Source organism: Augochlora pura, chromosome 3 (assembly GCF_028453695.1).
Source record: "Augochlora pura isolate Apur16 chromosome 3, APUR_v2.2.1, whole genome shotgun sequence".
NCBI classification, from domain to species: domain Eukaryota; kingdom Metazoa; phylum Arthropoda; class Insecta; order Hymenoptera; family Halictidae; genus Augochlora; species Augochlora pura.
The window spans coordinates 14,464,700-14,481,310 of record NC_135774.1 but is presented as its reverse complement, the minus strand read 5'-3'; the positions used below and the strand labels follow the sequence as shown (position 1 = coordinate 14,481,310).

At 52.5% G+C, this 16,611-nt stretch overlaps 1 protein-coding gene across 6 annotated transcripts in view; it reads right to left on the bottom strand.

Annotated features, from left to right (window-relative positions):
* Positions 1–2,720: 2,720 nt before the first annotated feature.
* Hr38 (Hormone receptor-like in 38) overlaps positions 2,721–16,611 on the bottom strand; it is a 45,911-nt gene continuing 32,020 nt past the window's right edge. For 5 of the 6 annotated variants that reach the window (XM_078197272.1, XM_078197269.1, XM_078197276.1 and 2 more), the window contains exons 2-8: positions 11,510–11,736; positions 9,274–9,515; positions 8,682–9,203; positions 7,853–8,180; positions 6,686–6,988; positions 6,103–6,337; positions 2,721–5,119 (exon numbers count right to left, since the gene is read on the bottom strand). In XM_078197272.1, coding sequence (XP_078053398.1) covers positions 4,863–5,119; positions 6,103–6,337; positions 6,686–6,988; positions 7,853–8,180; positions 8,682–9,203; positions 9,274–9,515; positions 11,510–11,736 — 2,114 coding nt within the window. In that variant the 3' untranslated portion in view covers positions 2,721–4,862. The remainder of the gene's footprint in view (positions 5,120–6,102; positions 6,338–6,685; positions 6,989–7,852; positions 8,181–8,681; positions 9,204–9,273; positions 9,516–11,509; positions 11,737–16,611) is intronic. The other variant, XM_078197273.1, reaches the window with a different exon arrangement.

The following is a 16,611-nucleotide window of genomic DNA, read 5'->3' as shown; positions in this document are numbered from 1 at the left end:
TTTTTTCGCACGTCATCCCTTTGAACTGCTTTCACGTTCACATATCGAAAGTATATATATATATAATATATATATAATATATTCATTTACTTCTTTTATATTAAACATTATATTTATATATTTATAATTATGTATATATATATTATATCTCATTATATTATATTATCCAAGCGAGAGGGAACAGTGTGTGTCTCTAGGTGTATGCCTGTGACTCGGCGCAGAATTACAACGAATCAGGCCGCGGAAAGAAGGTTTCGTGATCACGTGTCTGTGTGTGCGCGCGAGCGCGAGCACGCGCGTGTAGAACAACACGAGGAGAAACAGATTTTACAGAGTAGTAGGAAACAATTGTTGATCGTATCGACGGTCGTAGGGATGAAAAGGCCGGTGGCGGGGAAACTTTAGCCAGTTTTCTGCTTTATTTCCGGTTCTTTTGTTTTCCTTTTCTTTTTTTTTATTGCAACGGTGACACACACAGAGAAATAGAGAGATTGATCGATGCACCCCCTTTTCAGTTGTACGGCCGTCAATATCGGCAATCGATCGGCGTCATCGATTCGCACGTACTTCCTATCGCATCGCAGATTCGGCGTCCCCTTCCGCCGACTTCCGGTCTTTCGTGCGGCTAAACGCGATTATTGCAACGATACATCGAAAGGGGTGGGTACGAGGTAAACGTCCCCGGTTCTCACGAATCCTTCGCCGCGTGATCGATGGATCGCCGTTGTACAAACTTCTACAAATGGTACTTTCGGTGCGTCGCCTAACGTTTCCGGTGTGCGGGTGCTCGCGATTGTGCAGTCGATTGTGATCGCCGTGTCCGCAGTATCGGTCGTCGCAGAGAAATGATCGTAGAACCTGCCGCATCATCATCATCATCATCATCGTCGTCGTCGTCGCCTTCATCGTTATCACCAACATTAATTTCCATCCGCAACAATCGTAAGTCCGATCACGTGGTCGCGAGAATCGATGGAAACGATACAAACGTGGACCTTTTTCCCTCTCTCTTTTCCCTCGTGTTTCGCGTTCGAGAGAGAAACGATAGTCGAGCACGTTCGATAACGCTACCCTAATCAATGGACGGAAAGGGGAACGGCTATCGATCTCGATCTCCCTATCGTTCGTGTTGTACGCACGACGGCGGCGTGCCGAAACAGATCGATTTCTTTCGAGAAACGAAAAATAAACTACAGTAAAAAAAAAAAAAGAACTGTGATCTCATGTATTCCGTTGATTGAACATTTATTGTTACATCGAGGGAAGAGGTTAGTACACCTAACGGAATTGGCCGTTCGTTCGTTACAGCGATGACAATTAATCAATGAAACAACAGTGGTGGTCGAAAACGATATCCGAGCACGAGGTTCATATCTCAATTCTTTTTTTTATTTTATCCCTAACCCTTCTCGCTTTGTCTTTTTTTTGTTTGCGTCTCCCATCGTCGTATCTTCTCCTCCCCGTTTCATATTTTTACTTTTTCTCTCTTTAGAAATTACACGCGAGTTACACGTCGTAAAAAATAATACATCGTTTTAATTTAAAAGCGTCGAGTGCGGTACAGACGCAGCGGCACAAAGTCGTAAAACCGGAAAACACGTCAGCCAGCCACCGAGTCGCTTGTCTCCGCTCCAATAGGGGATTGGAAACGGTTCGCGGGAGCGTCCTCGAAAATTTTCTTAAGTAATAGGAACGAAAACACCATTTCCCCCTTGCTCGCCGCCAAGCGTCCGCTCAATCACAATTAGCCTAATAACACCGTTTTTCGCTTGACGGATCCCCGACGTCGCTAAATCTCTGCCGGACTCGACGCGATCTACAATGCACGCTTTGCCGAACGACCGGTCCGTTCTCGTATACACAGTTCTCTCTCTCTCTCTCTCTCTCTCTCTCTCTCTCTCTCTCGCTCGCTCGCTCGCTCACCACCGTAACGACGAACAATCGATTCCTAACGATTCGAGGACGCCGGACCGGTCGCTTCCGCGCCACGCAACCCTAATTTGTGACCGGGAGGAACGCAATGGTCGCGCGGCGCACCTCCCGGGCTTTCTTGTACCTTGCTTTCTTGCCGGGCATTTTGCTCGTGTTCGACGAACACCAGCGATCTCGTATCCATCCGCAAACGTGCTCTTTACACGCGCAACCTTCGTCGACGTGGCACGGTTACCACGGACAAAGATGCTCTCGGTTTCTCTCTCTCGGTTAAAATTAGCTCTCTAACGTCCCCTTAACACCTAAATCGTTCGCGTCCCAACTACCGATTGCGTCGCAAGACAAGGAACAGAATTAATTGCAACTCGCAGACTCAAAAGGTCCTCGGGCAAGCGGAACTGGCACCCTTATATCCGTTCCCCCCGTGCGCGACACCATGACGAGCGAAGAGATAGAGAGAGGATTCGGCGGTCGCACGGGGGAGGCTGGCGGAGCGAGAATCATTGTTACAAAAATATCGGTGAACGAACAGTAGAAAACAATAAGGTCTTGTCGAAGGAACCATGTTTCATATTTTTCATGCATTCTCAGCGGAGATCGAAGGACAGCGACGTTCCTCGCGAAGCGTCGAACATTTGCGGATACACACGGCGTTATTTTTTTGTTTTTTAGAAGTAACGTATACACACGTAATTACTGTTTTTTTTTCTTTTTTCTTTATATAATATACCTATTGTGCACATACATGTATTTCAACGTGTTCCCTGCCTCTCCGTTCCGAGAAACCGTTCTTTTTTTTTTTTTGCCTCTGGTTCTGGTTCTCTGATCGATCGTTGGGTGTGCACTCTAAATTGTAAACGCTCCGATGCTCTCTCTCGGTTATCCCGTGTATCGGTGTCGATCGGATCGGTTTTTAGCGGGCTGTACATTTACGTCGGACATGGTAAACACAGAGACAGAGAGTAGAGAGCGTGTTATTGCCGAAGAGTGGCGGGTTCGTCGCGAGAGGACGCTTCCCGGAATCGAGAGACGACCCACGACCGATTAAATCTCGATCGACCGAGCTTCCCTCTGTCCTGGATCGCCGGTCGATACCCGTTTACGGCGCCTCCAAGTGATCCACTGGGTGGGGGAAGGGGCGGGTGGAGACTGCGGCGAAGTAGAGAGAGAGTGCTTAAACGTTGACGGTGATCCTTACGCAATAGCGGACAATGGTAACACAAGGTGCTGGTAAGAAGGTAGGCGGATGGTAACAGTGGTAGTAGCGGTAGTAAACGCCGTAAGATCGTGTAGTAACGCCTAGCGCTCGAGTAGTAGTAAGTAATAATTGTAGTAAGTAGTAAGTAATAGTTATAAGTAGCAGCGGCGCGGTATACGTATAAATAGGACTTTCTACGTTAGTTTGATTAAAAATAAATGTCGTAACGTAATAGGTAACTTTATGCCGGACCTGTTCGCGCCGGCCGTCCGCCGACTGCGACAACGACGCCCACCCTGTCGATTTGTGGCAACCCTTCGGCGTCGCCGTCCGTCGGCGGATCGGCCGGACCCAGGATCCCGTTTCATTCTTCTTCGTCTCGCCCTTAGCTGTCTAAAATCACATTAACGCAAGAGTAGTGGTAATCGCGGCGCGTCAGACACTCGCGCGTTCCCGACGACGCCGAATCCCGCTTGACCTCCGGGGAACGAACGGGACGACCCCGGGGCAAGACCGAGGCTAGGACCGCTCCGAGATTGTCTACTCGGGTCGTCGCCGCGACACGTTCGAGTGCGAGCGCGCGCCGCGCGCCTACATGTCTAACTGTCAACACGGAAGAGCAAAAACCGGGGTTTCGAAAACGGGGGAACTTAGGGTAGTCCAGCAGCGACACGTCTACGTCTGCTCTTCCGTCGTTGCTCTGATATGTTGCGAGTCGTCAATGCGTTTGCTTCCACTCCTCCACGACATTGTTTAAGTACGTTTATACACATCGAATAGAGGAGGATCGATGCTCGCCAACGCGACGGACCGTCCGGCCGGAAGGACGCCAACGACGGGAGAGGCGTGGGCGTTCGTTGGCGGCGGCGACGTATACAAAGTAGGTAGAAAAGTGATAAAAATTCGTGTATATATTTTTTTCCTCATCGTTTCCTTTTGTGCACGCTTGCGAGAAATAGACGAATGCGCCGACCCCGAAGACCCGCCGCGCCCTCGACCATCTCTCGACCCCGAGTCCCGAAACGACGGCGGCGGCTGTTCGCCGCCGACCGCGCTGGCGCTATCGTTCCCTAAATTCCTGGACCACGGGACTCGGGCTTCAAAAGTCCTCCAGCCGGACGGTCCGTGAATCAGCTCGATCCTTCATTGCTTGGACTTCCGGTAGCAAGAACAGCTGTTAACATCGTGTTAAAGTAACGACAGCGGTTAAGAATAGTAGTAACGATAGTTCTGGGCTGCTAGCCCTCTGGACACACCGTGGAGTCACGCGCCCTCGCCCTCTTGAGACGCTCCTGTATCCCAGAGTTAGCCTCTCTTTTCTCATTCGAACGCTCAGTCACACGGTCGCAAGCGTACGAAGCCCTGGGAACGTTGTCGCGGAGGGTGCGCACCGGTTCGCCAAGATCGAACGGTGGCAACCCCCGCGGAGAAACCGTTCGAGGACACACGCAGAGAAGATAGTAATAGCTACGGTGGTACGTATAGAGCTAGGGAAACTGAACGGTGTATTATTTTGTTTGTTTGTTCGTTTGTTTGATTGTTTTCTTGTTTTCTTGTCTGCTTGTTTGCTTGCTGCTGTTCGTCTGTTTGCTTGTGTACGTGTGTGCTTGTTTCTGTGTACGTAACCGCACGGGCCAGCCTCGAAAGAGAGAGAGAGAGAGAGAGAGAGATAGTGTGTGTGTGAATTGTTCTACGCGTTGATAGCCGCCCTAGGCTAGGCTCAGAAGGCGATTTAGAACGGCAGACTGCCGACGAACATCTTCTGAATCAGCGGCGGCGGCGGGACCAGGTCCAGCAGCTTCAGGTAGAATATGTGCTGCAGCCCCTGCACCGACAGTGTCCTCAGCTCGGGTAGCGTGTTTAAAAGTAGCGGCAAGTAGTTCGGCTTCTTCTGCGCGTCGGAGTTATATGTAACGTGATCGCGCAGCGTCGAAATAATCTTCATTTGGAGCTGCTCTATGCGGTGAGGCTCCTTCAGGCCGTACCTTTCTGCGAATACAAAGACACACGCGGTTCAGATCGATCCTCCACGTTTGGGGACAAAGCGACAAATCGATTAGAACGCGGCATAATTGTATCGTTTTTTGGAACTCCCGTGGTCTTTGCAATTTATCGTCGGACAAACTAGAAACGTATCTATACTATACTGTTCTAAACCCACCAATTAGCAGAAATTATAATGCGTATTTTATGCATTTGTAATTGAATAAAATAATTTAACATGTGTTATGAAATAAATATGAAATTATGAAAATAAAGTTAAGCGAAACATACTAAAGGCACGGCGATTGCTCGCTTCACAGTAACCGGCTCCGTTGTTCCACAAATAGCGCGTTAACGAGCGCATTTTCGCAAAATTCTACAAAGAGCGAGGCTTCTTTGATAAAACAGAGTTCGCTGTTCCACGAAACCCGATCCGAAATGTTGAACACAGTTTAATTGCGTTTTTCCTCGAGTAGGTAGTTTCGCGTCCGTGGGTTTTCTATCGCAACGGAGCCGGTTGTTTCGTAAAATGTTCCCCGGAGTTGGGGCGCTGGCTGAGCCACGTTCGTGAGGAAATCCGGATCGGTCCGCGGGGATCGATGTTGCGTGCAAACCGCGGCGGTCCGAAAAGCCGCACGCACGTGAACGCGCGCTTGCGGAAAATCACTGTAAGACGTATCGCGTGCAAGCAATAAGCGACGCCCGCGCCGGTTCCTTTCGTCGTCGCATCAATAGCTAACCAGCCGATGGATAATTAATTTGTCTCGCAGACGGCCGCGCGCGTAATGAGCGGCACCGCGTCGCGGCCGATGGAAATGGAAACGGATCCAATCGTCGGTATTCCCCTTTATTATAGATCGCGTTCGATCTCCGACCGTAAACGGTCCGTTTGTTCATTCGAACGGTGACGGCCGAAGCGGGGGCATATATAAATTGTGAACCGCGTTCGCGGGAAACGATGACGGCTCGGTTTTAATTAGACGGCTTACCGGTAACGAGGGTGAGCGCGCACAGACAGGCGAAAGCGCTGGTGTCCACGTCGAGCACGCGGAGGGCATTGGAAAACTCGAGAATGCTGTGGAGCCAGTCGTTGAAGATGCGCTGGCACTGTCCGATCGCCAGCACGACACCGTTGCAGAACGTCAGCTGGGCGGGTTCCGGTTCCGTGCGGTGCGCCAGCCGAAGGACGAACAGCTCCAGGCTGGCCGATTGGAACAGCAGTTCCTGCAACGCGCAGGAAAGTGCCGCGATTAATCCCCGCGGGGCTGTTAATTTCTTACGATCCGAGAGAGAGAGAGCATCGGAACGGCGGACGAGCGTCGAGAAGGGACGTTCTTCTCGTCGGCGGCTCGATGCAACTGGCAGACAACCGGCCAATCGGACAGTCGATTAAACATGTCGTAAACTCGTCAGGCCTGACCTTTTATAAAATGTACAAGCTATCGATCTCTTTAACGAAAGACCCCACTCCCGTCGCGGATAATACCCGGTCGCGGTCGATACTTAATAAGAAACGGAAACGGTGCTCTCCGGTGCTTCTCGGCACCGGCGGGCCGAACAACGATCGCGTACCTGGTCCTCCCGCAGCAGATTCGTGAAGCCCGGTATCTTGTCGGCGAAGTTTCGGATCACGTCGATGGACGGTGTCAGCAGGTTGTAGAACTGTTGCGTCTTCTCCGCGTCGTCGATCGGCGGATCGTCGCCGTTCAGTATCCGGTACTGCGAGTAGTCCAAGCTGGCCGGCATCGTGTCCGAATGGGCGCGCAACAGTGCCTTGATCAAGGGCACCGGCGAACTTGGCGGCGACTCCTGCGGCGACTTCGGCTTCGAGGGTAACCTGCCCCTTCGACCCTTCAGCGAGTCCGTCCTAACCACCTGCGGAACGAACAAACCCGTTCAATCCTTTCTGTTTCCTTTCTGGCAATCCCTGAATAATTTATCTTTCATCAGCGAACGGTGAATTAAAGATAACCCGCCGCCTGGGCATCGCAGACAGATTTGTTAGCGGTTCGTTCGACCGATAGATTTCTCTAAAGATAACCGAATCGAGTCACTCGTAGAAAATTGAGGCTACGGGATACCAACGCGCGCGCGCGCGGGTTTTTTTTTTGTTTTTGCTGCAAGGATCTACTGAATTTTCAACAGTCCTCATGAATCTAGACGAGTCTGCGGGAAGAGATCCACTCGGTAGCCGAAGAACCGAGTTCGACGAAGAATAAGGACATGGTAGAGAGTTGAGACGGGATCAAGTATACTGCAAGTGTACTCGAACCTCTACGAGGTAGACTCGAGGCCCTTGTAAGTACTTTGTCGAAAAGAGATTGCACTTTTAAACACGAATCTTTACAAGATAGATTCGAATCCTTAATAAGTACTTTCATGAAGAGAAATTACAGAACGCTAGATAAAAAAAAGTACTACTTGTAAAAGATTGGAATCTACGTAACATCGAAGCAATTGTTAGTACCTTTTCGACACCTGGAAGTACTCGCTTTAGGCTTCGATACCTACTACTTGTATAGTAAATTTTTATAGTAAATTTTTCAAGTATAATCTTTGAGATGATATTGCTTTTGGATAGTAATCGAAGCTCGTGAAACGAAACTTTGTTATTATATAATTATAAATCTGGTTCGTGAGTATCTATCAAAGTCGATCATAATCTTAGTAGATGAATACCCTGAACGTTCGAAGATCGAAACCACCGAATTATGAAGGGTGTCAAAAGTGTAGACTCACCTCCTTGACCATGCCGACCTTCAAGCACTTCTGGTACCGGCAGAACTGGCAACGATTCCGCCGGCGCTTGTCCACGGGACAGGACTTCTCTGCCAGGCAGACGTACTTGGCGCCCTTCTGTACGGTCCTCTTGAAGAATCCCTTGCACCCTTCGCAGGTGCGCACGCCGTAGTGCTGGCAGGCGGCGGTGTCCCCGCAGACGGCGCACAATTGACTCGGGCTGGGCGGTGCCCTCTCGTTGCTGGTTCCGTTTCCGGGTGACAGAGAGCTCACGGAACTTCCGGAGCCGCTTCCGCCGCGAGCCTTCGGCGAGTCCGTGCAGCCGCTACTGTCGATCAGAACACGATCGCTTGACATCTGCGCCGCGAAAACCACGACGCGAACTTTGGCCGGATTCTCCCGGCGGCCGGCTACGCGAGACACGGAAGCTGCCGCCTAACCTTTGGCAAGGGTTGCCCGGCAATTACCGACCGAAGAAGATGTCGCAAACACTGGTGAAAAACGTGTTGTGACAATTCCTGATTAAACGATTTGCTATTAAACGGTGCCGCGTAAACGATTAAATCTTAGATTCGCGGAAATCGGCAGCCTACTTGACGTAGACAACGATTAATCACGCGGCGCGACAGCCGCGACATCGAACGAGGTGCGAGACTTGCAATTAAACACGGTTCTCGGTTAGTCGTTCGATTCCAGCCGATCTCGAGGCGGTTCTCGTTCGCGGAGCCTTTAGCGAAAGTCCCGAAGCCGTGTATCCATTAAACTTTACACACCCCGTGGAGTCGTCCGCGAGGGTCGGTAGCCGAGCACATCAAGTATCCGTCATTACCTCGTGGACTCGAGCCTCTGGGTGGGAAGCGACGCCCTCCGTGACCGGGACGTCCCTACGACGACGTTGTCGACGTTGGGGCAGATTTCCGTGGGCGGCACGGGTGTCGCGCCGCCGGTGATTGCGGGCGGCGGACCGTACACCATGGGCACGCTGACCGCAGCCCCGTACGGCAAGTCCTGCCGATGGTTCGCCGGCGAGGGGATCGCGGTGGTCGGTGTGGGGGCGGTTTCCGTGGCGAAGTAGCCTTGATGATGATGATGGTGCTGCTGCTGGGGTGGCTGCGGCTGCTGGGGATGATGGTGGTGGTGATGGTGGACCGCGCCAGGCTGCTGGGGCTGCTGCTGGTGGTCGTGGTAAGGGATCGTCGGCGAAAAATCGGTGGGGTAGTGTCCGGTGGCGCAGGGGTACACCGGGTTGTCGTAGCACTCGTCGTCCATTTTTATGCCGAGCACCTGGAGCTCTTGTCTGGTGTACCGTGGGGCCGTGTAGGTCTCTTGGAAGCTGGGCAGGGGCGTTGAGCTGTGTCAGATCGGTCGCGATTAGGCGAGAACGAGCGCCAAAACTGCTGAGGGGGGGAAACGATTGATACCTAAGCGAGTCCGCTTGCACATCTTCTGGAAGCTGCGGCGCGGTCTGAGGTGGCTGAGGCGGTTGTTGGTGGTGCACTGCTGCCTGAGGCTGCGCCGATTCGTCGGCTGTGGGAACTCCTTGAGGGTTGCCGAGCTGCAGCTCCGGAAATGGGTCCAGCTCCTCCGGCAGGCTGCCCGCATCCGCTGGGTCCGTGTACGACGCGCTTAACAGGTCCGCCAGAGTACTACATCCGAAAGGACTCTGCAAGAAGATGGTCAGCCTTCCGTCAGACCGCTGCCAGGCACTCTAGACCGGGCTTTTCGGGTGAACTGATAAATCAAGAATAAAGTGAACGGTGACCACTTCGGGCAGCCAAAAGATGACCGACCACCATGTGAATCGAAAGGAGACCAACAGCGGTCGCTATTAGAGGAAGCGAACTGATCACTTTTCCCGCGTTACATCCGAAAAGACGGCGCAGTCTACGAGGTACTTCAACTACCGCGATCCAGTATTTCGATGCAAAGCGATAGATCGTGCATGACCGATCGCGAAGATGACGGATCACTGTGTCGTCCGAGCAAAGTACAACCGCGGCTACTATCAGAGAAAGCAAACTATTCACTTTTCCAGGTCCGCGACGGTGGTCGTACAGCCCTGTCGGCGATGCCGTGCCGGCGGCAAATCGAAGCGGTCGACTGCAAGGCGGTAACATTGTTCGGAATTGCAGCCGATGGTCGAGGCATCGATGTACAGTTGAGGTGCGCAGTGAGGCCGTCGGAGAGGATTGGCGAGGCGGGCGCGTATCGCGTGCTGGCTGGGACAAGAGCCGACCGGGGAACGGAAAGCCGCGGACGAACTGTTCTCGCGCTCGAATCCCATCGAAACGAAACCGTCGGACACGTCGGCGTCCCGTTCTCCCCGTGTCGCCGCGGCTCTATTATCCTGGACGTCGCCGGCGTGCACTGACATCGGTGAACGTTCCTCCGCGCGGCGCACCGTCAATTGTTATAAATAATACCGGTCGCGGAGCAAGGACTATGAATACCCGCGGCTGACATTTCGCGCGAAGATTGTTCGGTTCAGCGGGACGTAACGCGATTAGAAGGATCGATGTGTACCGAAGGAGGACATCGAACGAGCCACACACGATTCCGTAAAAATCGTTGACGGTGAAAAACAAAGCCGGCCGAGATGCACGGGGAGGAAAGGGAAAAAAAAGGAACGGCGAAGGAACGGCGACGGACGGGAGGATGCCGGTTCGTGGGGAGGAGGGGCGGGGGTTGGATATTCAATTTGCCAGGTTGGTTCCGCCGCTGGGCTGACATTTCGTTCATCGCTCCCTCGGGGCGCCCCGACGATCGAAGCTCCAGCCTTCCGTGGCTCTTCTACGGTCTCTAAACCGCGCCTCGACCCCCCTCCCCCCTCCTCCCCTTTTCTCATCGCCGCCCCGCGGAGCTTCCTCGAGGCAATTACGACACCTACCCCGCTCGAACGGAACCGCTAATTTCATTCGGGGCCAAGACCAGCTGTTTAATTAGCCGCGACGATAACGCGCGAGCCCCGACACTCCGCAAGGAAAAGACAAGTGGGAAAACGGGGATCGCGGGCGCGCGAGGGGGGAGGGGATAGAAACAGGTAGGACGACACTCGGGATCCGGGTACGTGGGCAGGAATGCAGATGGTGCACGATAAGCGAATGCAGATGACGATCGGGAACGCCGAGACGTAGGAGGGCAGATCTTGTTACAGGTCGGCCGAGGCTCGCGGAGTTCGCGAAGTGCGGATAAGATACTGAAATAGTGAAAGTATCCCGCGCCTCTAAATACGGGATTCGATAATTACCGGCTCGACCAGGCCAGACGGCGCGAATTCCGCTCGGCTAACGCCGGGGTAATCGGTTTTCTAACCGGCACCGACCGAGCCGACTGAAAAATCAACGCGCATTGTAGTCGCGCCAAGTGGAAAGGTGGGTCCTTGAGGAATCGGCTCGATCGATGGGGGCAGGAAAACGGCTGGTGGAAGAGCACGATAGAGGATCGATCCGGAGCGAAAGAGACCGAGCGACCTGGCAGCCGGTCTATCCAAACTCGAAGAACACACCTAGGTCCAAGAAATTCGTCCTGCCGATGAAAGAACAGGCCCGATTCCCTACCAGGCAGGATCCTTGCTCCACCAGTGGTCACCGTGAACAAGTTGCAGGACAGTGTCCAATGGGATAGGTTCGTAGAATACAGGTGGGAGGATCGACTGACCTGTGTCTGCAGAAGAAGCATACTTGACGCTACCGTTAAGGCGGTGGTTGTGGTGGTTGGAGAAGTCTGATTCGTGCAGGCGAGAACCGGAACGGTAGCAGTCAGGGATCGCTGCTGCCGCTGGCGATGCGGTTGTGGTTGCTGGTCTACGTCGTTTCTTGTAACAGCCACCGCACGCTGGCTACCGTTGCTGTTATCGCTGTCGCCGTTCGGCGAGTGCAGCTGCCCTGCAACAGAAATACGTCACCGTGTAGCAACGCTCTCTCGAAACCCCTCCGAGCTCTTCGACCCGACACTGTTTCGAACAGTGTCCACCGAAGCAACGATAAATGCGATGAGTAACAATGAACCCTCTCGACAGCAACATTGACGACAAACATTGCAACGACGACTCCGATATTTTAAGTGCGGGCGACGCCGACTCTGATTCATGGACCAGACATCGGCGACCGATCGTTCTATGGACGACGACCCGCTGTCGATATTCTAAATAACAACGATCGCTCGTAAATAATGAAACTGGTCCATCTGCAAAGTTGCAGTCGCGACGAAGACGTTCATTGTTCGCGCGGTGGCGACGACACGGATCGCGCTTAGAATGGTGGAAACTTTCTGACGCGCGTCGTACTGTCCTGAATGCGGCCAGCGATCAAGAGCGAAACGGGATCGCGGACAACGCCGATCGACGAGAAATGGTACGCGCGTTGACGGACGGGACAACGGAAGCGATCTTTTTCTCTGCGTACAATATCTGCGGTACTGGGAGTAGCCGGTGTCCATGGTGATCATGTCTGCTTCGGATTCCGAGCGCGAGACCGCGTGGAAGAGGAGCCGCGTCCCGTGAATGATCTTAACGTGGATCGACTAAATTCGGGCGACCACCAGGCCGACGGCGACGGTCGCCCGGCAGCCTCATAGGAATTCGGATACCACTTTCACTGGTTCGGAATTCCTCTACCGATCGACGTCGCGGCTCAGAATTGCCCCCGGGATCGACTTATCGGCGACCGGAATTCTCGACGTAGACTGAGATCCTCGGCGTCGACGGTTCCTCATATATAGCCGCTGCTTCGACACCCCGGGGAGACATGAAATCATTGGCATTTAAAGCACTAGCAGCCCTACACCGACGGCCCCCACACCCCTCGATTATTATTGCGCGATATTATCCCTAACGCCCGGGGGATGATGCGTCGACGGCGGACTGGCTTTCGTTTTATTGCTGCGCGCTGATTACGCTGTTAAAACCCGCCGAAGACGGCCGGTGTTTAGGAATGATGTCCAGCGCGTAGTGCATTCTGATATTGTATCAACTGCTCTGCAAGTGGAGCTATAGAGTGGTCGATCTTGGAACGGTAACTGTCTCAGACGAGATTCAACCCTTCTCGGTTCTTTAGGGTGAAAGCTTGAGCTTTTTTGCTTTTAAATGCTGTGAATTATTTCGGTATAATAGGTATAATAAAAATATGTATATAGATATAAGAATAGGTATAATGTTCGTCCTATTGACCCTTAACCTCCACCAAGAATCATGCGTCTTTTATTAGGGAGAAATCTTTTCGGCTACAGTTTCTTAACCATCTTGTTTTTATTTAATTTTGTAGAACGATATCAACAGAACAGCTTTAACCCTCGAAGTGTAACACATCTCTACCTTTATCTTCGCAGCCAGTTTATCCCATTGTGCTCCGTTGTTCACGCAACGTAAATATCTCGCAGTATAATAGCGATAAATCACTCTCATAAAGAAGACTGGAGAGTGCCGGTAACACGATCCGCGTAAACAGATGTCCTCCGTAGAGCGTCGCACCCTCGCCGCGTAGATCGAGATCGCGGATAGTCACGGTCACGCGGGAGTCGAGAACGGTTTCGATTTTAATTCCGAGGCGGACCAGTCCCGACACAGTGAATTAAAGAGAATCGAAAGGGGGTGGGGGGTGGCGGAGTGGAAGCCGGAGCCTGAATCGATCGCGGGAAAAATTCGTTCGCAGGGGCCCACTCTCTCCCACCTCTAACCTTTCCGATTTTTCTCGCAGGGCCTGTGTAACCTGTCGGCGGAGCGGGCAAGGTGGCGGGCTGCCAATTAAGACAGCTCGCTCCGAAACAATGAGAGCCCTATCAGACAGCGGTGATCGGCGAATCCGAGTGGCGCGAGGCCGCGAGTGGTACCGATCCCACCTACGGGGAGCGGTTCGCCCGACGAAAGAGTGGTGCACCTGAGCGAGCAGCTCGCACACGTGCACGGAAGGACCCGATTAACTCTAGAACGATAGCCGAGAGCACCGTAGGCAGGGTAAAGGCAGAGGCAGCCCGGGTAGGGTAGCGAACGGAACGGGGAAAGAGTAGGGCTAGCTGAGCAGCGTGTGCCAAGTGGATTACACCGGTATACACGGCCCTCCCACGAACCACGCCTCTCCACGTGCCACCACGTGCGTCCACGCCGCGCCGCGCCACTCCGCTCCGCTCGACTCCGCTCCGCAACGAGCAGCCACGCTTCTGCCTCCCCACGATTTACTCTCATGAATTAACCACTCGGCCCCTCGCCTCCCCACCCCCTCCCCTCTCCATGCCCGAGGACCCTTCCGCTGCCTCCGGCGTGCGTGCGCGATCCTCTCTGCACGAGAGATAACGGGGCCCGGGCCCCGGACCCCTCGTCTCGGCGACCGCATCTCGCGCGATTGATCCGATTGCGAGCGCGGACACGCTCGCCTCGCGACACGCTTATCCATGAATCTGCTACGTCAGCGACGCGCAACCTTTTATCTGCCGTGGGCCGCAATTAAAAACACAGCCTGGACCGACACCCGATTGTCTTCGAACCGGAGCGACGCGTTGGCCGGCCGCAGGTGAACAAGCGGGGACCGGCCTCGCGTGGCACACGGATCATTTAATTTGCCTGTTATCAAATCAGTAAAACGGGAATCCACTTATCCGTACGTGGGCTCCAGTTATTTGCACGCGAAGTTCCACGTAGCCGTCGATCAAGATTACTTGCTAGATAGAAAAACATTTGCACGAAGATTATTTCACGATCTTGCAATTAAGACGATGTTCAGGCGCGCCTGTAGATTAATTATAGAATACGAGAGTCGTCTTCCAAATTCATCCGCAGTCAAATAACCTAACGTGGAACTGATTAGTTATTAGACAGAATGAAGAACGAAATGATTACTAATAATGATGACTAATTCCAAAGAGCTTCTCGAAATATTTCGATCCTTGACATGCAGGTCTCTTTTAGATGCAGATACGTTCCGCATCGGATATATTTTCCATAGATATCTATTTCGCATCGGATCCATTTTAGATACAGATCCATTTTGAATCTGGTCCATCCTAGATAAAGATCCATTTTGAATCCGGTCTATTTTAGTCACGGTTTCATTTTTCAGGTCTGTTTAGCATGCAAGTCCCCTGATTTCTAACGCGGACCTCCGTAATCCCTTCTACCACGACTTCTTTCTTATCGGTCGGCATCTTTTTGCTATAAAATAAATTTGCTACGTTCGAAACAAAGTTCATTCGATGATTTCATGCATAATGCCATTAATTTCTACGAAAGAGATTCTGTAATAAAAATACACGAATGAAAGCAAACGAAGTCATGCGGTAAAGAAATATGGTTCTATTAAGAGAATTAATAAGAGCGGGGGAGCGCTTATCAATAACATTATTGTTAATAATATTAGCAGATTCGAAGAAGCGTATTATACGTTAATGGCGCGTCATTACCGTGGAAGAGGCTAATTCATCATTCCCTTCCTTTAAGTCGCTGCATTGCGATTGCAGGTTAATTAACCCGCTGGAAGCGCTTTTAGTTTCGAGCGCAGTCCTACAGCGCGCGAGATGAATGACGTGTGCATTGATGCTAACCGCGGGTACCCACTCAGACGATTATCTCCCATCGGCAACGTATCGAACCCCGGATAAGCTGAATCGAAATCACAGAAGATCCCTGATCAACTGGAACCGTCTCTCCATTCCTCTCTCGAGGACCACTCCGCCGCGCCGGGGGGACTCTCGCGGCTAATCGACGCAGCTGTGCCCCGTCGTCGACGACCGTTTAGAAACGCGTTTGCGAGCCCGAGGGCTCGACGATGACGTCGCCGAAGAAAACGGGTCTATAAATAGCCGCTACCATCGGGCAGCCTGTTTTTCCGTGGAAACGTTAAGGAGGATAAAGACACCCGCCGATGGCTTGAATAATTCATGAAGGATATCAATTATAAGCTCGCGCTGCCGCGGCGAGAACACACGCCGGTCGTCGCAATCGCCTTGCCTGGGTAATTTATCGGAATCCCGCGCCTAATTGTGGCGGCTAGAGGCGGACGCGATGCCACCGCGGCGACGGTGTCTGGTCTGACGTCACCTGTGTTCTTTAGAAGTGCCGAAAGTGGGTCGTCCCGGCGCGGCGCCGCGCCGGCAAAAATCCGCGCGAACGGTTTCGTGCGGCACCCGGCAACCGTTCGCCCCGCGCCGGTACACGGCCCCGCGATACCGTCGCACGGATTTCAGCCGGAGCAAAGCTCTCTTGGATCGTTCGATACCATCGTTCCGTCCATCAGTCACTGATAAGCGAAACTGAAGATGGAACGGTGATACTTTCTCGCGATACTGTCGTGCGACAACCGTTGTTTCGCAACAGCGCCGTTCCACGGAATTCCTCCGTCCGATTTCACAACGGGAGGAATCTCCTCGTTGTCGTCGTCGTCGTCGTCGTCGTCGTCGCCGTGTTTACACGCGGCGATCCGCGACTGTACGACGCGCTTTTCTCCGGCAGCGGAGCGGACGTCGATCCTGGGCGCGGTTCTGTCAACAGCTTCCGGAAGGCATCGGCGATGTCAGACGGCGCTCGATTTGTAGACATAACGCGATCTTTTCGGAGACAATTTCGCGGTTTCGTTGCTGGTGTATCTCTTGCATGGCTGCAGTTTTTAACGCTAGAATAAACGTAGATGTTTTCCTTGAGAGAAGAAGTCAACGCGTTAGATCTTGGAACATTTAATTGAAGCTTGATATATTTCATATAAATTGATTCAGTCCTGAGTTATGCAGTGAAAATATGTTCTTTATCATAGGATCTTTCAGTTGACAAATTTTTT